This window comes from Seriola dumerili, unplaced genomic scaffold, assembly GCF_002260705.1.
Source record: "Seriola dumerili isolate Sdu_G_001 unplaced genomic scaffold, Sdu_1.0 BDQW01000081.1, whole genome shotgun sequence".
Lineage (NCBI taxonomy): Eukaryota > Metazoa > Chordata > Actinopteri > Carangiformes > Carangidae > Seriola > Seriola dumerili.
In genome coordinates this window covers 1,599,874-1,622,542 of record NW_019174336.1, presented here as the reverse complement: position 1 = coordinate 1,622,542, position 22,669 = coordinate 1,599,874, and the positions used below count along the sequence as shown (strand labels likewise).

Below are 22,669 nucleotides of genomic sequence, written 5' to 3'. Positions count from 1 at the left end.
TGTAACACGTTTGCTTAAGTTGTAGTGTTGAGCTCTCAGGGCCAAGATAACGATGGTTACAAAGACATAGACTGTATCCGCCGAAAGATGCGGCCCCCGCATTAGGATATAGTATTTGTGTAAATAGTGACAATTTTATGTCAGGAAAAACAAAGAAAAACATTCAGTAAATGACTAATGGCTAATGACTTTTACTGACATAACTTATTCCTGTAGTGCGCCGGAACAACTGTCCTCTACTTATATTCTCCAAGTGGTAATAAATAAAATGTCCGTCGTTCACATGATCTGGTTGATATGTATATACATTTTAAGAACATGAAGATCCGATCACTTAAACGTTTGTCATGTAGAGAGCTAATAAAAACTAATGAAATGGTCAAAGTTGTCATATTTACATTGAGGTGTAATGATTGATTTCCAAACATCAAGCATGCATCAAGTAACAAGGGGGGCATGTCGCAAAAGAAGCAACAACCCCATACACAAATAGAAAGCTCTACATATAAATTCATAAATGCATGAGGTCATTATAAAGATCAGCCATACCTGTGATTAAGACAGAGCAGAGGAGACCGTGGCGTGCACCAGCGCGCTGGTACTGAAACAAAGAGAGCTACACAGTAGAAAACACTGTTAGAAAACAGCTTTTACATAACAGAAGAATACAAAATATTAGAAAAAAGACTTAACCGGTTAAAATATCCTGATCAATATAACCTTTTGCAGAGTTTTCACACCTATATATTTATTGAGGTGGGGGTGTTGATGGTTCTTATGACCTCAATAAATTTGACCACTTGACCGCTTTTTAAATTTTGGCTGCGGCCCTGATTCACTGAATTGTGCTGTTCTTATACTCTGTGTCACGTGCATAAAAACTCTCACATCATACATCATGAACAATGGCCCCATCCCACGTGCAGGGGGCTGTCTATGGAGGAGAGAGGGAGATGACGTTTGACCTACTTTCCAACAAACACTTGCCTCAGCCTCACCGCACTATGCGGAGGGTTTACACTTTGAAGTCTCCCTCCACTCATTCATTAAGTTGTCTCTGCAAACTCTGTTGAGCAGCCTGCGTGGCAGCGCAACACACATACACACACCCACACACATAGAGAGAGAGAGAGAGAGAGAGAGAGAGAGAGAGAGAGAGAGAGAGACTCGAGGGAGGGGGTCTGTCTGTCGGTGTGCGGAGTTGCACAACAACACGGAGGATCACTGTAACTGTAACTCGTGGAAACTGTTCAAAGATTTCAAATAAGCAGGACGTTTGTGACTCCTCTTCAGGTAAGACACGCAGCTCTCACTGTAAACAACTGTCTCCAGCTCATCGGTGACGCCTTTAGAGGTTGTTAAGGTCCAGTTTATGCACCAGCCATCTTTGTTGATATTTATTAATGTGTGTTTGTATCGCAGTAAACCGCCTCACCGAGCAGGGCTCAGTCTGTTTACTCTCTCTGGAAAGGCTGCAGGAGCCAGTTAGTACATACCTAGCTAGGAGCAGCGTTAGCCTGCTGCTCCGGGACCATATGGAAATGATATTTACCCGCTGCCCTGGACGGAAACGAGGCTGTATTGATTCCTGCTAACTGCTTTAAACATGTTTTTTTTTCTCAGTTTTAAACAAGAGCTGTATGTAGTCTGTGCTGTATCAGGACAGGACAGAAATCTAATTCAGAAGTTTAACAAAACAGCATAACATTAAGACTAAAATTTAATTCTAGTTAATTTTGTCACATTTCAATTTACATGTGTCCACTGCCAAGTCAATGTATCATTCGGCTGCCTCAGTCCAGCTGGTGAGTGTGTTTATCTAAACATAAAAGAGCTATAATATTGAGGTATTCATTTCATCTGTGCAGGCTATTCTTTCATAACAGGAAACCACTGCAACACATTGCCAACTTCTGCAGTCTCTGGGTTATTTTTCCTCAAAGTGTCAATTTTTTTATATTTTTGGATAAAACAAATTTGGACTAATATTTAATTACATTGCAATGCACCATGGTCACCTTCTACCTTCTTAAGTTAGTGAAGAAGGTGTTGAATATGGTTTATGGTATAAAAAATGTAAAATCAGTGATAGTTTATTGCACATGCCCCTCCATTAAGGAAAACAACATGTTGACATGTTGCAGGCAGTGTGAAAGCAGAGCCTCATGTCTGGTGAGGGGTTTGTGGGTATAAATGAACATTACATACATTACATGAAACGGTAGCAGCAGGGAGTTAGGGGGGAGGACGCTGGCTGCAGTGTGGGGTGGTGTCGAAGGGGTGGTTGCTGGTGGTTATGAGGATGCCTGGGCATCCAAGGTCAAATAACTGGCTAAAATTAGTCACGTGTCAGCTGTGACAGGGAGTGACAGTGTCCTGTTTGACTGGGAGGGCTGGTTAGTATCCACCCAGCAGGAAGCCATGCGCTCACACATCCTCACTGAGTATTATTAATTCTGCTCTGTCATTCTGTAGCAGTTTGGCCATTTTAGGTTTGCATTTTTGCATGTTTTATGGACATTAGATTTTGGAGACAGGTTTTAACCCACAGATTGTTATTCTGACACTTACATATGTCTCGTAAGTCATTGTTATGAGTTGGTTTAGTTTCCATTGAGCAGGGTGGTTCCTATGAATTATTAAAAAGCTGTAAAACATCTATTTTTAATGTTTTAAATTCAAGATTCTAAACTATCTCTAATGAAGGGAGATAAATATATGTTTCTATTTTAGTTCCATTTAAATGTCTGGTGTTGTGTTCCATTACGACCCTTTCTACTGATTTATTTGGAAGATTAACAGCCCACTCTCTGCTCAGTAGGAGGCAGTCAGCTTTGTGTGATCTCTCTATTTGTACATTTTTAGAAAGAATGTGTTTCAGACTGAAATGATGCCAACTTTAACTTGCAGGCTACATTGGCTGCCTAATCCATTTAGCAGTTCTTATGTGATATAATATGATATTTATAAGTAACAACAAATTGCAGCACAGATTTAAAAGATATGCTTGAGTTAATTTAGCAACAGTGTTGCTGTTTCATAGTTTAGCCACCAGAGGGCACTGACAAGTTTGTTTTTCCACTGTCAGTCATTCTTTGAACAAAAGAAATTTAAGGTAAACAAAGTTATTTACAGTAAACAAGCTAAACATTTTGGAAAAATGTTTGCGAAAATTCTGTTTATATAAAAATTAATATCAAATAAATAATATATATATTAAATATCAATTTAGTCTGCCTCTTTTAGTCTAGATTATTAGTTTATTTAATAATTTTTTGGCACTGAAATTGCCCCCTTTTTTTTGCATTTTGGAGGTAGTAAATAGTCAGCTAATTTTGTTAGTGTTATCTTGCCAGCTATATTGCTTTAGCTGCTGTTATAAGAGTAAGGCTGATACAGTAATGCTACAGCAGTATATAGTAGAGTATCTAGCGTTATGTGCACTGGCTGCTGTTGTTTTATGATGAAAGTTAACTTGAGGTAGCTAGCTAGCTACAAATGCTGGTGCTTTGTGCGTGTAGCTACCAGTGTTTTCAGGTAACCTAACCACAGTTCACTCGATGTGTCACTAATGCTACATGCTAGAGTTAGATATATGCTAGATAACCAATTAATTGCTAAATGGCCAACACTCCAGCTTGTCATCTGTGAGGTTTTCTTGCTATTCTTATTTGATATTGATTTTTATCACATCACACTGGGCTTTAGGAAACAGTGACAGACATTTTTCCATGTTTTGTGGCATTTAATGCACCAAATGATTAATCTGTTATTGGACAAAAAAACCTGTTGATTAGATGCTATAGGGTTTTCAGGCTGTGAGTCTGATCTGCATGGAACTTTGCACACTGAATCTACGGATTCTCACGAATAACAATTATCACATTTATTAACATGAAACTTGGCTCAGTAGTTTTCTATGCTACACTGAATCTTGGTGCAAATTAGGCTACTCTTAGGCTGTGCATGCGATCTGCATGAAACTTTGCAGGTGAATTGTGGGCTTTGACCCTGGTAATATCCTGCCCGCAGGTCTAGTTGTATTTGTACTTGTATGTAGATACTTTGACTTATGTGAGCTTATGTAAAAGTATGTGGTGTTGTAGAGTATTCACTAAGGGAAGAACTTCTGAAATCTATCTTCAAGACATTTATTTTTTTTATTTTCACAAATAACCACAGCTCTCTGCAGTCAAGTTAATTTGTTTTATTATTTTTACTTAATTCACTGTTGACAATTTGGGTTTAAAACAAGGTCAAATTGTATTAAAATAATTACAGCCAAAATTTTGTGTCAGATGATCAATAGGTCTGATAATTTCCTGTGCAGAAAGGAAGAAAATGTCAAGTCAATTACACAACTTTCCAAAAAAGATTAATGAATGAAATAAAGCCCTGACTTGAACCATTCAGTAAAGAGCCTGTTGGGATGTTGAAAGATAAAACTGATCAGAAAGCGTCTGAAAGGAAGCTGACAGACCAAGAGATGACTAACAGATGAGATATTTTGGTATCGAGAACAAGGAACTTAGTTGTGTTTCAGTATATTGCACTAGAGGAGAGACTCTAGTATGCATAAATGAAAGGAACAGTTCAAGTGATTTATGTGCATAAAACTACTTTTTTTTAAGGTTGCAGTATTATGCTAACTCATATGTAGACAACAGCAGAGCAGGAGGTGGATTATGGGGCTCCAGCCCCAGATGTTGTCACATGACCCCTGTTTTTCATATACAGTAACTTAGGCTTTGTGTCATTCCTCGTCAGTCTGTCTGAGTGAACCTGCAAATCAATGCAGCTCTGTTACTGGTGATATACCACCATCTATAGGTCAAAATGACTGACAGAGCAAAGAGGAAAGAACAGGAGAAAACCTGTGGAGCAGGAGAGCAAGCAGGATGAGATGGCGTGGGGAGTAAGAAAAGAGAGGGGATGAGAAAAATATGTGATGAGGAGTCAGGAGGAGAGGAAATGAGGACAGACGTGAAGGTGGAAGTATAGATTTGAGGAGTGAGGAGCAGAGGGGAGGAGTGAAAGAGAAAGTGAGAAAAATAATGAGGGAGAGAACAGGAAATGAGATGTGAAAACCTGTGGAGGAAGCAAGTGAAGAGGAAGCGGGCTAAGAGAGGAGAGGAGCTAAGAGGCGAATCTTCTTACATCTTTAGTTTTTGATTAAAAACCTCAATACTTTTTTGTTTTATGTGTATCTTCCTCTTTGAATGGAGGGATAGATGAGTGGAGCTGAGAGTGAGCAAAGAGGAAAAGAGGAGGAAATAAGAGCAGACCAGGAGTAGATCAAATGAAGTACTGTAACATAGTATGATCATGGTGTTAATCTTACTGTGCTATTCCATAAAGAAATCTGCTATAATTTGAGTAAAATATTATTCTCTTGGCCCAGTGTTAAATTCAGATGGGCAAGCAGAGCCAAACAACCATGTGGGAGTAGAGTCCGAGTGGAAGTATGCTCACCAGACGTCTGTAGCCCACTCCACATCTCTGATTGAGGCTCCAGGCTACTTTAAAGTCTACTGGCATAGTAACAAACCCCAAATCTTAAACCAAACTATCGGCGGTCAAGTTGCATTGTGGATAATGTAGGTTTTGACAAAAGATGGAGTAATTTGTTTGCCCATGAGTGTGTCAGAGGTTTTAGGTCTGTTACTGCGGTGGTTGAGAAGATGCACACTATAGCTGGTTTGCCTTAGACTTTGATATGCAGTGAAAACTCTGACATTTCCCACAGTAAAGAGAAGAGTTGTATATTTCTATTTGTTTAACCCAGCTTCCAGCAGAAACAGTTACCTGGAGGACGACAGGACATTCTCAGTCCGTCTGTCACTCAGCGAGTAGAGGAGTGGTGAGTCATTCATTCCCAGAGGTCCTCTGTGTGCACACTGCTGCAGGGCTTTGTGCAGTCTGACCTCGTTTGGCCTCAGCGCTTCATTTACCATCTGATCCTATTTGCATATTTACTTTGTGTCTCCTCTGTGCTCACAGTGAGGCAGAAACATAGTGTGTGCTTTAGCAGATGAATGTTGTTCAATGAGCTCGAGAGTCCAGTCACTACATCTCTGCTCCACCCATGACTTCTGTTCTCTTCCCCTGACTCGGCTTCACTTCCATTGTTGTTGTTGCTGCATTGTTGCATGGGCATTTTCAAATACATCTAATTTTTCTTGTCTTGAACCAAGTTAAAAACTGGAGTCACCACCTTGTGGTTGTATCCCTCCTCCACTCAGACTTGTTTCAGGTAACATTCCTCATATAAAATATTAACAATTTATTTGAAATCTTTGTCCTAATTGCTGTGTGAAGTCTCGAGTTATGGCTAAAAAGTCTCACTGACCTTTGACCACCAAAATCTAATCATTCCAACCTTGAGTCCCAGTGGACATTTGTGCCAAATTTGAAGGGATTACTAAGAGTTGACCTTTAGCCACCAAAATCTATTCAGCTTGTCCTTGAGTCCAGGTGAACGTTTGTACCAAATTTAAAGAAGTTCTGTCAAGACATTACTGAGATATCCACAAGACTGGGACGGATGGACGGACGGATGGACAACCTGAAAACAATATGCCTCCAGCTCTGGTTGACGCCAGCAAGGAGGTACAATGATAAAATGTACAGTAGGGTGCAGGGGTAAACGTTGGAACAGCTGATTTTACATCAAGGCTGACAAGTGACATTCACCTTGTGTCTGATCTGTTTTCAGTTTAATTTCTCTCCACAAATGTATCTCTGGAATATAATGCAACACTATCAGCTGTTTGTCCATGATACAATATAGACAGACAGGGAGGAAAATAAACTGTTTAACTGTTATTTTACTCACCACTTTGACATTCTGTCTTCCAAATGATCCAGCCACCAGCGATCCATTCATGACATGAAATCACACACTTAAGGATCCTCCTTACCCTGGGAACATGCATGAACATTAATGAACACAATATCACCCAATGTAAATACAACATATTCCATTGATGTAATCAACCAAATCCAACCAAATCAGCTGATTAATTGGCTATTGATTTTACCAATCTATTGTTATTAGAGTTTTTTCCAATACTGATACTAGTATTGCAAATGCCTCTGATTCTGCCTACTGAACTTATTAATAAACTTTACAGTTTCACACACGAAACCACTGAAACCACACTGAAATCACTTCTTCTTCGCTGCTCAGAACAGAAGAAAAGTCGTTATAATATTGGCCTTCAGTCCAACCTAGTGTGCAAAAGGGACATGACACACACATATGATCATCTCAGGGTTACTGGCAAGATTTCAAACTCAATAACAGGATGCGGGATGGTGGTGCTGAAAAAAAACACACTTAATGCTATTGTTGTGGCCATTTTTCTCTCACTTGTTCATGGATGTAGCAAGGTAGCTAACTAGGTGTTGAGGAAGATAATGTCCCCCACAGCTCAGGCCGTCGCCGGTGCGGAGACATAATAAAATCAGAGATGAACTTTCACTGTCTGTGCTCACACTCCTGTAACAGTAGCCTGTTCATTTTAACATTGTGCTGTTACATTTAGTGATTATTTTCTATTAAATATTGAAGTTTATAAATACGGCTGGCTGAGTGGGGAGAGGACAAGACACTGACAGAGTCCCAGTAAAACCTCTGTTCCTCTGACTGGAATGTTTTATCTCGCTACCTGCAGTGGACGGATCACTAACCGTCTACTACTGCGGGCTGAGGTCTGTCTGAGCATGCTCTGGGCAGGAAGCAGGGTCCACCCTGGGTACCATCTATCACAGCATTAACACCCACATGCACAAACATCTTCACACTCTCAGTCACAGAGATAAGAATATTAGAGGTTTTTTTCCATCTGACCGTTTATCATGTCAACAATCTCCCTTGTACCAATTCTTTGGAAATTTCTGCAACATTCTTAAGAAGCACAGAACTGTTTTTCAGAGGGAGGAAGAGGAAACAGCTGTGTGGGTTCAACTTGACTTAGTGTCTCAGGTCAGGGTAAACAGAAATGAACTAACATGAGCAGCATCTTTGGAAAGCACCTCTTACACTCTGGCTTAAGTCTCTACTTTATCCTGGTATTATTCAGAATTTGGACAGACAGACAGACAGACAGGGAATAGTTTCAGGGTGTTTTCACACCTGCGCCTTTTAGTCTTTTAAACCAAACCCTGGTTCGTTTTCCCCCTTGGTACGACTCATTTGGGCAGGTGTAAAAACAGTAATCACATTCGGGTGCAGACCAAAACAATCGTACCGAGACCCTTTCGAGGAGGTGGTCTGGGTCGGGTCCCAAACGAAACTCTGGAGCGGTTCGTTTTTGGTGTGACAGAGTTCTGAACTCGTTCCGACCCCACTAGCAGGTGAACTCAGATTTGAGCCAGATTTCAGCCTGCAACCTTCTTCCTGTGTTTACTTTCCTGCTCCAGACAATCTGACCAATCAGGGGAGTGAACGTTCTTAATTTGTTTGTAATGATGGATCTTGGTTCTTCTGAATTTTTATCTGTGTGTAAACAAAAGGAACCTGCAAGTTTGTAAAACTCTTCAACTGAATCAGACCAGAAGAAAGCAACCTTAATCTTGTCAATCTTTCTAATTGGTTTAATCTTAAATTTTTCACTTGTGGTGAACATTCAAACCGAAATGTGTGAATGAAAATTCCCTCGTTCAGTTCCTGAGTCCAGACTGTCAGTCAAAAAAAAAAGGATAAAAATTCATCAATGCTTCAGTGGGATGGAGGTTGAAGAAGACCATTCAATGTGCTAGAAAGTACAGTGATGAGCAAGGGTCAGGTGGAGTCAGGAGTCCATGAGACTGTATCTAAAGACTCTGTGAGGATGCATGTGCACCAGATGCCAGGAGTGAAAACCAAAACTGATTATTCAAATTCAGTTTCATTCTTCATTTCCAGCAGGTTGTTGAGTCTCAGTTGAGTCGTCAGTTTCGGTAAATGTCCAAGAGAAACACAGAACCAGTCAGGCTGCTCCACAGGATCACAGTGTGACATCAACCGTCAGAAGTAAAGTCTGGATTCTTGGGAATGTGTTTTGTCATAGCTTGTGGTGCTGCCTTCCAAAGTATCCAAGGGCATATTGAGTAGTATATAGACGTGTCATTAACAAAGCCATCCTCCTGCCTCCTGCCTGTAGGCTCTGTTGCTTATACGTTCCCCCCCCGTTAATCTTTCCCTGCTCTTGCTCCGGCTGGTTTATGTTCACAGGGAGAGATTGAAACAGAGCCATGTTTTAAAATGTATTGTACAATTTCCTGGCCGAAACATTGTTTAAGAGCCAGAGAACAAATCTAAGGCATTTGTTCACAGCAAAGTTTTTGGGGTGTGAGTGTTTTTCTCAGCGGGAATCCTCCACACACTCTATGGAAAACCATAGAGCTGGCAGGCAGCGTACTGTAGACATGCTGCGCGGTCCTACGTTGAGAGATTTCCTAGTCTTGAATGCCAACAACAGCATAGTCCTCATTACCACAATTAACAGCAGCCTGACATATGTATGCAGCACAGATCTGTTCCTGTGTGTAACCCAAGTCGTGGCATGAGGCCCAGTTGGCATTGCTAACATTTTAATGGTTAGTGGCGCTGAGGAGGTTAAGGTGGGCTCAAGTTAGCACATGCACACTCTACACTCTGGTTTCAAGTATTAGCTAAATACTTAAACCTGACTCATCAGAGATGGGCGGCAGGGGGTGTTGAAGAATAACGCTCGTAATGCTTTGGTACAGGGAGCAAGTCTCAGCACGACCCAGCTGAGATATCTCAGCAGCTATTTGCGGTAAAACAAGTCATTAATACTTCAGCACTTGGCAGTGGTAACTCCAGAGGTTGAGTCTTCAGAACGTATGAATGCTGCTTTCAAAATCTGACCTTATTTGAATAAAGCGGGAGACAGGAGGCACAAAGGTCACGCTCAGATGACTCAGCCAGTCAGAAGGGGAAGACACAGATGATGTGGCGGCTCACCACCTCACTCTGTCACTTGCTTTCAGTGATCCATTTGTTTGGAAATGGACTTCGCATTTCCAGTTAAAACCAGAGCAAAGTCTCCATCATGATGAGTCACCAGCAGGCACCCAGCGAGCTTCAGCTCCACTGTCAGAGAGAGTGATGAGTCCTCACTTGTGTCTGTGGATTAGCAGTTAGCTCACAGTGTATGTAGTTGTGACTGAGGTGGCTTAAAGCTATTATCATTTCATTTTCTTTGTACTCTGTTTACGGTATGTACTTTGTACTTCGCTGTATACTTGCTGTACTTTTTTGCAATATAATTATATGATTGTATTTTATGATTCCAGGTATAGCCAATGCTGCCACTAATCAGCAGTTACTCAACAGATTTCAATGAAATTTGATAGAAAGTTGGTCCCTGTGCTTAGGAATAAGTCATTTGAACCATGTGGCGATTAGATTTAGTTTTCCTCTCATACTCTAGAAATATTATTATGCCTCCACACCGGCGACAGCCAGGAAGGGGAGACTGTGACCATTTCCTGCAACTTGGCTTGCTGGCAGAGGCATACAACCATGACCACGTGGTGATTCAGGGTTCCAGTCCTCCTTGGTTCAACACAAACCTATCAGCACAGGTCCAGCCAATGGAACTGATGTTTTTGCCAGAATCCTTTTTGAAAACACTTTCTCACCTGTTCTCATACACATATAATTAAGTAACATATCTGAAAGATTGCAAAAAGAGTGTTGTTCATATGTTGTGTGATATTCCATTCATTTCTACTGGTTACCAAATCATTGTAGCCATGGATTTTCGCTATGCTAGCAGCGTGGATCTGACATCCTCTGACACAGTCTGATTAGTCCCTACACAGTTTATAATGAACCCAAAATATTTGACTATTTCAAATGGATAAAACCTGATTTCACTGTAGAGCTGTCAGCGGAGCAATGATTCACTCAGGCCCTCTGTGCCCCACTCTCTCTCTCTCTCTCCCTCTCTCTCTCTGTCTCACACACACACACACATACACACACACACACACACAAGCACATTGACAGCAGACCCGTCGGCCTTTTTGGTTCCTTGGTTCTTTGGTTTGGTTAAAAACAAAGACACATGCCTGTTTATTTGAATATAAAGTGGGAAAGCGAGATCAGATCAGGTGTGAACTGAGGAACTTAGAGCTGACCACTTGTGATCAAATCATCCAAGATGAATGTTAATACCCAGTCTGAACAGGGCCATAATGAACATGATAAAAATGACTACTGCGTCATGATAGCATGTTAGCATGCTGCTTAGCCTTTAACTCAAAGCACTGCTGTGCCTAAGCCTCACAGAGCAGCTGACATGACTGTGGACTCTTGTTCATAAACTGGCGAAGCTGCAGCAACATGCACAACTGAAAACAAAAATCTGATGAGACTCAGTGGCAACATCTTTTATTTATATGACTATGACTCAGTCATCGTGACTCTTGTCCTGGAGAATGCAAATTTCTTTCTTTTCCATGCACACTTGCTTTTTACAACAAGCTTTTTGCAAACATGCAAAATACATGATCAAGAGTGCAGACAGATGAAGTAATAGGGGTGTAGCTGGATGAATGGTAGGTAGGTAACTGCACAGAGCAAAAGTGCAACGAAAACATAAAGTAGCCTCTCCACGTCTAAATAAGTCAATGTTCACCAATGAAACACCAAGTCAGTCTTTCAGATTTACACACTGGTAAGGCTGCTCTGGGGAAATTAACATGTTTTAATGTAGACGAAGAGCGGAGATTAGTTTACTAATTTAACCAGCTTTATGTGGACATACAGGCATGAAGCTATCGTGACTCTTTTAAAAAAAAAAAAAAAGTTATTTATGTACAGAAGAAAAACAAATCCAACAGAACAAAATGCCACATGTATTTTTTTCTCTGCCAAAAATTTAAGATAAAGAGTCAGGAACAATGACCACATTACAGATATCACTAACATTAGAATGTATTTTTTGCCAGTCTGGCATTTGTATAGTGGATTCTGTGTAGGGTTTTAAATTGGATGGGACTGTGATGGGCACATATGGAAGGAGAATGGACCAGGTCTAGAATATGGTCCCATAGCTCACGGTCTGTCCCCAGATCTTGTTCCCATGCATTCTTGATTTGACTAAGGCAGCATGGATTGTCCATTGTGACTTTTGTTTCACAATTTTGGCCTTATATAATAAAGCAAAAGTGAATGAATCCCAGAAAAGGGGTCTGTTTTGGCCCAGATCTAGATCCAGATGTAGGTCTTTAACACATGTGAACAGTTCTGCAGCGTGGGAGGGTGTGTGTGCTCTCTGAGAGCGTTCTGCTTATGTTTTGATCAGTGCACCTGCTATTGATCTGCGCTGTCCTGGTATTAAGGAGTGTTACGATCAAAGCGTTCAGTGTTACCAAGTTGATTAAATCATTTCCTGATTTTCTGGTTGGTCTCACTCTGTCAGTGATGAGAACATAAAATAACGACCAGCGTGTGTGGTCTCTGTGAGGAATTTTAATTTGCAAATATCAGCACATGCATAATCCTACACACACATACACACACACTGTCCATGTGCATAGGCTTTATGAGAGTTAAAGAAGCAAGAAAGCAAGTGACACTGATGATGTATTAAGTGAACCCACATGCGGCCTGTTGTCTTCTCACCTCTCACCCGCCTCTCATCGCCGGAGTTAAAACTTTGTTCTTTAATGCTCTGTAAAAAAAAAAAAAAAAGTTGCTGTATGTCTGGAAATGTGCTGAATAAATGAATAATGAATAATCATAATCTTCCGTGTTGCAGCAGTGGGCGGGTGTGATGCCACCATGGAAGCACAGAACAACAACCAACCCAACTTAGACAACCACAACAATCTGTACAAGATAACTGGTCAGGAGGATCAGGTAGGACGTCTCACCTGTGTGTTATTAAACAGTAATTATATTAGAGAAAAAAGCTGAATGTTGCATGTTCTAAAAAGCGGCTTCAAAATCTCACTAAAGACACAATAACACATTACATCTAATTGAACTCTGAAGTTAAAAAATGACAAGTTGTGGTTTCTCAGGTGGTCAGACTACTCCTTGGCCTGGTTGCAGTCACTTCCTGAAATCTTGTCCTCACCATGACAACTAGCACTGAGACCCCAGGAAGTCACTGCTCCCGGCCAAGAAGTAGTATAATTCCTCATATAACCACAACCACAGTGAGATATAATTTAACTTTATCATTGCGCTTTGGAGGCGCTGGTAGGCACTGTTAGTTCGGTTTCACTCCTGTTCAACACATCGTGTTGGAGGTTCTGTCAAGTAAAGAAGAGACTGAGACTGAGACTGAGACTGAGACTGAGACATGAAGCTTCAGAAGTCACTGGTGCTTCATACATGTTGACAGTTTAAAAGTTTTGCAGCTCAACTACGTCACAGGCTCATTAGTGGGATAAATAATTGAGAAATATGGAGATATACACTAGAAAGACACAATCAGAAGTACACATCACACTGGGTCTCAACAAAAAGAAGTACATTCATATTTTATATCTTTTAAATGAGTTTTAGACACGTCATTTATTAATTATTTTACTGCAACATATTGCACACCTTGCACACATCTTGTCAGGGTGCAAAAATCGCTTTGGCCCAGGGGAGGTACAGATGGCGTCGTGACAGGGTGTTGCTAGCAGACATCCTAGAGCAGGAAAGGAGAAAGAAGCATCCAGCCAAAACAAAACCGCTGCACCTTCACCTTTATCAAAGAGGGGCAGAGAGCAGTCGCCCAGCGCAAGGCCAAACAAACCCTGTTGCAGACAAGCCAGGGGTGGGAGATGAGAGTCGACTTAGGCAGAAAACTTCACTTTCTGGAAGCGGTTCTGTCCACAGCCCTGAGACCAGATGTCACTATCTGGTCCTCAGAAGGGAAAAACAGTTCTGTGGGAAGAGGGCTGTGAAGAAGCGGCAGAGAGAAAGAAGAGCAAGTACCAACAACCGGTCCGATTGTCGGGAAAGAGGGTGGACGACATGGTTGTTCACAGTGGAGGTGGGATGTCGCTGTTCCCATCCAATCCGTATGGAATCTGCTGACAAAAGTAGGAGTGAGGGACCACGAGAGGAAAACAGCCGCCTGAAGGCTTGGGGAAGTGGCGGAAAGAGCCTCTTGTTGGCTCTGGCATAAGAGAGAGGACACTAGCTGGAAGCCTGGAGGAGAGGGGCAGTGACTTGGCCACCACTGCAGAGCCGCCAACTGGAGAGTGTTGTGGTCAGGGTCGAAACACTCCATGAAGGTCGGACACCACCTGATGACCTCTCCTCCGGGTCAAGGCTACATCCATTTATAAAGGATGTAATAAGGTGTCTTCGATGTGATGAAACATGAACATTGCACAACAACAATAACATGCAGGCTTCTGGACTTTTTTCGCCACAGTCAGCCTCGTTCCAGGTTTTAGTGGCTTCTATAATTTTTTTTCAGACCACCAAATGTCTGGAGCCCCAAAGCTTTATCAGGCCATGAGAGCCAGTCAGACTTGAGCTGTGTCCCAATTCAGGGGCCGCATCCTTTGGAGGACGTGGTCTATGAGGGTGTGGCCCTTTGTTGGTGTCGTAGACCAGAAAGGCCGAACCGGTCTGGTCTACGGAGGATTTTGGCAAAGTGCTGCTCCTGTCGCCTAGCTACGACTAGGAACTATTTTAAAATGATAATTAAAATAACTTGTAATTGCACATTTATAGTTTTCATATAGGTTTCATCAGAGTAAAAATCTACAACGGAGTATTAGGGGCACACTGAGGAAAAAAAGGAAATTTCGAGAATAAAATCATAATATGACAAGAATAAAGTTATAATTTTAGGTTCCATGTTATTTTAGAGGGGAAATATCAGAAGCTTTAAAATGAGGAACATGGAGCATCCTGTGAAGTTCTACTTTAGCAGAGGTTTCACTAATAAGGAGATACTTCATCTTCTGGCTCATCATCATCATCATCATCATCATCATCATCATCATCATCATGAATCTTGGAATAGGTTGGACCACGGATGATCCACCTGTTGGAGCCTTTGTTGCCCAGGTAAAGAAGGCTGATTGAAGGAGCCTTTGATGGGACAGTCTAGCGGCGCTGCTGTGACCCAGTCGGTCTTCAAATGCAGCCTCTGAAAGATGCGGCTCCTGAACTGGGACAAGTCTTGGAGTATGTGTCAGGAGAGGAGCGGTGTTTGGCTGTGTAATGATGACACTTTAACTTGGTGTTTTGTTGCACAGAAAAACATGCCCAGCTGTAAGTACTGCTGCACTCTGGCAAACTTTCGCATTGAGAAGAAGATTGGTCGGGGCCAGTTCAGTGAGGTCTATAAAGCCACCTACCTGCTGGAGGGACAGCTGGTTGCACTCAAGAAAGTCCAGGTACATTACAGTGTCTGATACTGCTGATATTTATTTTGGTGCATTTAAAGGCATATTAATTTATTAAATTTATTTCTTGAGTGATTTATTTATTTTTGATTTTAGCAGTTTCAGTCGTCCATACACCTCAGCACCTACTTGAAATCTAGTCTTCCTGTCAATCTGTCCTGATTTGACCTTTTCATCAGGATTAAGATTTAGTCTAATACGCCCCCTGCTGGTCACAGACCTAATGAATTAAAATAACAAAAAAAAAAAAAAAAAAATCCAGACACTCATCACAATTGTCTGTATCCTAAACCAACATTGAAGGAGCAGCCTACAACTGCTGTTGTTAATATTGGTAATATTTTTTAATAGTTAAAGCTAGAATGGGTTCGCTTACCGATACTACACAAAAAAGGAAGAAATGGACAAAGAAATTATTGGATCTTTAGCATGTTAAATAGTGGCAGGAAATCCCCCTGTATACAGAAATGGTTTAATCCTACTGCTCAGCAGCCAATGAGAACTAATGACACAAAATAATAAGAAACTTTATCAATATTTTGACGTAGGACTATCATCATGAAGGTGTGCACACCAGCTAGCTTTCTGTCATTACTAATGGAAGATAAGATACATGTGCTTTTGGAGCACTGCTGAAAATCATGCTGGCCGACTGCTTTTCAAAAAACAATGAAGTTCAGTCTCATATACAGTAGTACACACATAAAGTTGGAATAATTTTGTTTTCAGACACAATCCTCTGTTTATTCCTATTTAAGTGCATCAGTAATCACTTTGGAAGAGACTGACTGCTAAAGTTTTGAGAAGATTTACACTTTATCTGTCAAGAATAAATCACATTGTCACAATCATTTCATGGAAAGAGGTAAAAAATATTTTATTCCAGCTTTATGAGAAACAGTGTATATAGACATAGCAGCACTAAACACAAAACCTACACAACTACATCACATGCAGCATTATAGAACGTCATTATTACTGAGGCATTGTTTTGATAAAGTCTCTCATTATGATGATCTACAACATCTATCTTTCCCACCACAGCGGCAGTAATGGTTTTCCATACTTCCTCTTTCTCTCTGCCCATCAGTAAAGTCTTGGTTCTCCCAGTGGACACTGAAAGCTTGAAAACTCTGATAATACCTGACGTGAATGTGGTTTATCAGCTTGTATATTAGTTTTTCAAACATATAGATACATGGGAATAGACTTTCCTTCATAAAGCTAGATGGGAAAAAAAAAAAATCATATTTATTCATATTTATTTATCTTTGTCGCCGCAGATCTTTGAAATGATGGATGCCAAGGCCCGTCAGGACTGCATCAAAGAGATCGACCTGCTGAAGGTAAATCTATAAATATATGAGAACAAACACAAAAGCAGAGGGTCACGTTTAAACGCTTATTTGAAACGTGTCCACTGGTGCGGATGATTTGATGCATTTTTGTGGACACCATCGCTTTCAGCTGTGCTTCTTGATGGTCACAGCTGTTGTGTCTCTCCTGTTTATCCACTGCAGCAGCTGAATCACCCCAATGTGATCAAATACCTCGACTCCTTCATCGAAGACAATGAGCTCAACATTGTTCTGGAGCTGGCAGACGCTGGAGATCTGTCCCAGATGATAAAGGTCAGACACACCTCAAACTAGATGAAGACAAGTGACCAAAACTCAACAGGTGTTACATGCAGGGATGAAGATAGTCAGATGAGTTCATCACTAGTGTGTAAACATTAGGAACTGAACAGAAAAGTGAATTGAAATCCCAGAATTAGCCAGGAATTCTCTCCAGAATGCAATCCCCTCGACTAACTAACACTTCCACCCTCTGTGTGTTCAGTACTTCAAGAAGAAGCAGCGGCTCATCCCAGAGAGGACTATATGGAAGTATTTTGTGCAGCTGTGCAGTGCTGTGGAGCACATGCATTCACGCAGAGTGATGCACCGAGGTAAACAGCTACTCACAGATTCATTTACACCGTGCACCTCCATGTTTCCTGATTGGTTTCTACAGTATTTAATCCTGTCACTCATCCTCCCGCTCTTTTCACCGCATCAGTATTTTTTATCCTCTCTCTCAGCCTCGTTCTTGTTTTACTGTTGTTTATTCTGCAGTCAAAATTCAAACACAGGAAGGCAACATGTGTCATTATAGAGAAACATCCTCATCTTTTTCTACAAACACAGCATGATGGATGTTAAAGGTGCGGATATTCCCTGGTTTAAATTTGTGTATATCTGTGTGTGTGTGTGTGTGTGTGTGAACCAGATATTAAACCAGCCAACGTGTTCATAACAGCCACAGGGGAGGTGAAGCTGGGTGACCTGGGGTTAGGCCGCTTCTTCAGCTCTAAAACCACTGCAGCTCATTCCTTAGGTAAAGCACGTGTACACATGTACTTACACAACACACATACATGAACACACACAGTGTGACAGCAGATATAATCTCATAGATCTCATGTCAGGTCATGTGTTAGTGTGTTCAGTCAGGGTTTATATGGACTTCTCTCTGTCTCAGTGGGGACTCCTTACTACATGTCACCGGAGAGGATCCATGAGAACGGATACAATTTTAAATCAGACATCTGGTCCCTGGGATGTCTCCTGTACGAGGTGAGTCACACACTTTGTGGGAGTTGTTGTCTTCAACACCATTACCGTAAACTCCTCCCGGTTTGGATTCCTTCAGTGTCAGTGGTTCAGGAAATCAAACAGACCTGGTGATTCTAACCGTTAAAGTCAGAGTTTGAGCGATGCTGTACGGAGGACAGAGACTCAGGGAAGAGCTGGAGCTGAGATCGATGCTAACCTTTGTTCTGATTGTTCCTCTGATAACTTATGAAGCAGACGTTCAGCAGGTTTTTACCAGCAGCTGAATGATCCACAGAGGTGTCCTCCTCTCCACAACAAACATTTCCTCAGCTTGTTTCTCTGATAACTTCAGATCCAGACGTCCGACGACTAAAATCCTTCATCTGGTTCAAATACAGAGCTGAAAACCACCAAGGTGGAAAAAGTGTATGTGGCTTAAAACTAGATAAAAGTCAATGTTGAGCTTCTGTCAGACAAACACACTGACACATGATCATAGGGGATATGATGTCACTGACAGGCGACCAATGAAACGTTACCATGATTAAAATCACAGATTCCTCTGGTTTGAGAATTGATGGAAACATTTGAGATGATGTAAGAACACAACTCAACAACATATAGAACACAGGTCCAGTTGTTTTTAGACATTTTAATGTGGAAAAATTACAGATAATAATTTTAACCTCCTCACACTGTGAGGAAAGAAGCTCAGCGCCCAGTGACCCCTGAGACTGCAGAGTTTATTACATCCCAAAATACAAAAAAAAAGGGTTTCCTCTGCAGAGGTGTATGGTAAAATGTGTGAGAGTGATTTGTGTTTTTAGTAGAGACGTCTGTCCGCAGTGAATCAGCTGAACAACGTCAGGACGACTGATCTCCTCTTCTGAAATACAGATTGACAACAGCTGTGCTGGATGCTTGGCTGTATAACACTACTACACTACCATTAACACCACATTTGAACCAAATCATTGTTTGATCATTGCAACAGATCTGATAAAATCCATGTTAGTCTCTACAGCAGCTGCACTGACATGAATGTTGATGGAAAATTCACCAAAACAATTTGAAATGAACTGAGAATATTCAAAGGGAAGATTCCTACATTTTTCCTACTTTCAGTTCAGTCCTGAATGTCTAATGATTATGATCAAAATAAAAAGAGCTCTGAGAATGTCGGCCTCCATATCGTTGTGGGTTCAGATGTGGGCCGCCAACATTTTTAGTGAGCAGTGAGTTGGAAAAGGAACTGCTGTCTTCGTCTGTATGGTGTTGAACCAATCAGTGTTCAGACTGACTGTAGGCCGCAGCACCAACGAGGTAGAAAAACATTTTTTTTCTCGCTAATTAAGCCCTTAATCTCTTGGATGTTAGTCAAGAACAATGTTATCAGGTCCCTGGGGAAAGGTGGTGCTAGTTGAGCTTCATAGACATTTTTGTTTCCAGTGTTCATTGTCTGCACCCACATCAGTTCTTCTTCCCCTCCGTCCGTCTTCCTCTTCCTTCAGATGGCGGCTCTGCAGAGTCCATTTTATGGGGACAAGATGAACCTCCTCTCTCTCTGCCAGAAGATCGAGCGGTGTGACTACCCTCCCCTCCCCCCCGACCACTACTCTGAGAAGGTATCTATCTATCTATCTATCTATCTATCTATCTATCTATCTATCTATCTATCTATCTATCTATCTGTCTATCTAGTTAAAATTTTTGTTCCTATATGACTCAAAAAAACAATCACTAGAGCAGCAATTGTGGATTAATCCGCCAGTGAAAATATTCCCCAACTAATGTAGCATTTCCTCCTCTGGACTAACGTTTGATAAAACCTGGAGTGAGCAGCTGTTGTAGGAAATGACTGAACCTGTAAAAACAAAGGTTTAATGTGGATTCTTGGCTAAATCTGAGGCACTCAAGAGGGTGGTGGGTTAAAAAGCCTTTATCTCCTCATGACTTCATTACAACAATAAAAACATGCCTACATGTTTCAGCCTTTAGGCCTTCATCAGGGCAAGTATAAAATGGCCACCTTTGGGCTCTTCCATTTATAAGGTAGCATTAGTCGCACGAGCAGAATGGACAGAGAAGTTGTAACATGATAGGTCCAGGCAGTCATATGGCATTTTTCCCACACCCAAGCAGCACTCCTTGCACTTAGTTTTTTTGACTTCAAGGTTCAATGTGCTTGTGCCAGAGATAGTGTAGGGTAGAGTAGGGAACACATTGTTGGTTTAATCTCTTCAAGGGATTTGTCGACATCAGCCTTGTAAACTAATCCAGCCTCTCTTAAAAGCTGCGGAACCTGGTGAGCATGTGCATCAACCCGGACCCAGACCAGCGGCCGGACATTGTCTTCGTGCTGCAGATCGCCAAACAGATCCACATGTGGACTTCCAGCACCTGAGCGCCACTCGTGCTCCAAGCAGGCCTCTTCTCTGCTCAGTGTGAGGACCTGAAACCAGCGGACGTAAAGCTCTGCCCGGTCTGGCGGAACAGTGTTTGTTACCCTCGTCTCGACAGGAGGAAACGGTGAAAAGACTCGCACCAGTGGACGGTCTACTGTCATGGAGGACGTGAAGAGATGCGTTAGTGGTGTAGCACTGGAGGGAAGTTTATGACACCGCTCTTGTTGGTTTAAAGGGGTGACTGCACTGATGGCCTGTTCTTCAGCTGAGGACAGAGAGCTGCATCTCACCTCCACCACACAGGCTTTTCCTCCATCACTCCACTGGGGTTGCATTCCATGTTCACACTCTGTGTTTCAGGTGAAGTACGCAGTGGAGCTGGGAGATTTGAATATTACTCATCTATCATTTATCATTGTAATCATATCATACGTTGTTTTATAATTTAGGGGTCTAAAGGGACAATTAGTAAATACTTATTAGCAAATAGTCACATCCCTCTGAGAGAGACTGCTCTGTCTATATGTTTACATCAGTCTGGTGTGATGGAGGTGAGTCAGCTTCACATGTGATACTGTACATTTATGTCAGTGTGTCGGTGGTGGGTGAACTTTTCTAGGCCCAGTATCTAAAGAGCATCTTTTCATTTTCTCATTATACAGCTCAGCGCCTGTTTGCTCTGCTTGACGGCGTGATCTCCAGCTTTTTCTCCAGCTTTTAGCATTTTCCACAGCTTACAACCACCCCATACATAAATGTAATATATGCATTTCCATATATGAAATATATGCACATATTTAATAAAAACATGTATGTAAAAGCTATATATAAAACCTATTAGAAATTGGAACTATTTCATATATTGACATGTATGTTTAGCCCATACAATTATGTGTATGCATGTTTATGTCTGTATGCTTATATTGTAGGCATATGTTACATAGATATATATCCATCCCAAAGTCTGTCAGTATATGTTCATATTATATACAGTAGGGTCCAAAAGTCTGAGACCACTGTCCCTGAAAGGAGAGATCGACATGTTTAAAATAATGAGAAATTAATAAGAAATGTGTTTAGAGAATTTTTATATGTATGTTGTTTTAATAAACCTGCATATTTAAAATAAAAAAAAAAAATAAAAAATACTGTACATTGTTAACATGGTCACAAAATGTGATACCATATAAAAAATCATCATAGATAATTTAATATATGTACATATGCAAATTTTACTATGGGTATTTCATATACTGTATGTTATAAACTTATATTTTCTATCCAGAGGATGTTTATATGTGATAATAACATATCTGCTTGGGAGTGTCATATATAGCCACGTCAATCTTGATGTATATATAGGGACATACAGTATATATCATATATTACATTTCTGTATGGGACATGTCATGATCTCCATTAGCAGATGAAGTTTGCTCAGTTGTCAATGACAACTATCTCAACTGAGTAAACTAGTGTTCATGTTGTCATCTGTTTTAGATTTAGTGTTAGTCCTAGACCTTTGATCAAAACTCTCCGTGAGGTTCAGTCATATTTAGTCAACTTCATCCTTTTTAGTCCGTTTTCAATTAAAACTCTGGATGTTTTAGTTTTAGTTTTAGTCTTTATTAGATCACTTGACAAAAATGTTTAAGTCAAGACCAAGAAGAAGATCAAAAAGAATTTCAGTCAAACTGCTTTCAAATAAGATTTGATGCAAATGATTCTATGCTAAAAGAAAATGAAAGTGAATATAAGCCACTAATTGACAGGTGTTGTTGTTAAGACCGGAGCTCTGCAGAGAGGACAGACTGCTCTGAGGTTTTTCAGTTTTCATTTTTCATCCAGACACTAAAGAGGATAAAACAATGAAGTCAAGAAAGTTCCAACATGACCAAATCCAGTGCAAGCCAACTCTCACAATACAAGCCAATCAGTGGTTTGATCTTAGCTTCCTGTTTGATGACACAAACCCTGACAAAATAAAAGCCCTGTAATAAATCCTACACTCATAATATTCAGTTTGAGTTGATTTGTTTTTTGTGGATTTCTTTCCTGTAATTCTGAAGATCTCAGTCATAGTGTTGTACTACACTCACACAGGAAGTGCTGATCATTGGTTGTTCTCTCCCCTGTAAATATATTTGTAAAGAAATTATTGGGTCGGGATCTGAACCTCTGCTGCTTCAGTTTTTGGACAGATCCTGTTTTTACAGTTTTTCTCAATCGCTTTGATGCAATTCACTCATCAGAAACATCTTTCTCACAACTCTTAATGCAGAT

At 40.9% G+C, this 22,669-nt stretch overlaps 1 protein-coding gene across 3 annotated transcripts; it reads left to right on the top strand.

Moving 5' to 3' along the window:
* The first annotated feature begins 1,193 nt into the window (after positions 1–1,193).
* Positions 1,194–21,212, top strand: LOC111221155 (serine/threonine-protein kinase Nek6-like). Of its 3 annotated transcripts, none has more exons than XM_022744501.1 (10): positions 1,194–1,293; positions 12,780–12,880; positions 15,235–15,375; positions 16,668–16,730; positions 16,905–17,015; positions 17,227–17,335; positions 17,656–17,763; positions 17,908–18,002; positions 19,493–19,606; positions 20,275–21,212. In XM_022744501.1, the coding sequence occupies exons 2-10, from the start codon at positions 12,803–12,805 to the stop codon at positions 20,383–20,385; spliced, it is 930 nt and encodes a 309-aa protein (XP_022600222.1). In that variant the 5' UTR covers positions 1,194–1,293; positions 12,780–12,802; the 3' UTR covers positions 20,386–21,212. The 3 variants fall into 3 exon arrangements, with proteins under 3 accessions (XP_022600222.1, XP_022600223.1, XP_022600224.1); XM_022744502.1 differs by having other exon boundaries at positions 12,783–12,880; positions 20,275–20,385; XM_022744503.1 differs by lacking the exon at positions 1,194–1,293 and adding an exon at positions 10,142–10,227 and having other exon boundaries at positions 12,783–12,880; positions 20,275–20,385.
* The last annotated feature ends 1,457 nt before the right edge of the window (positions 21,213–22,669 follow it).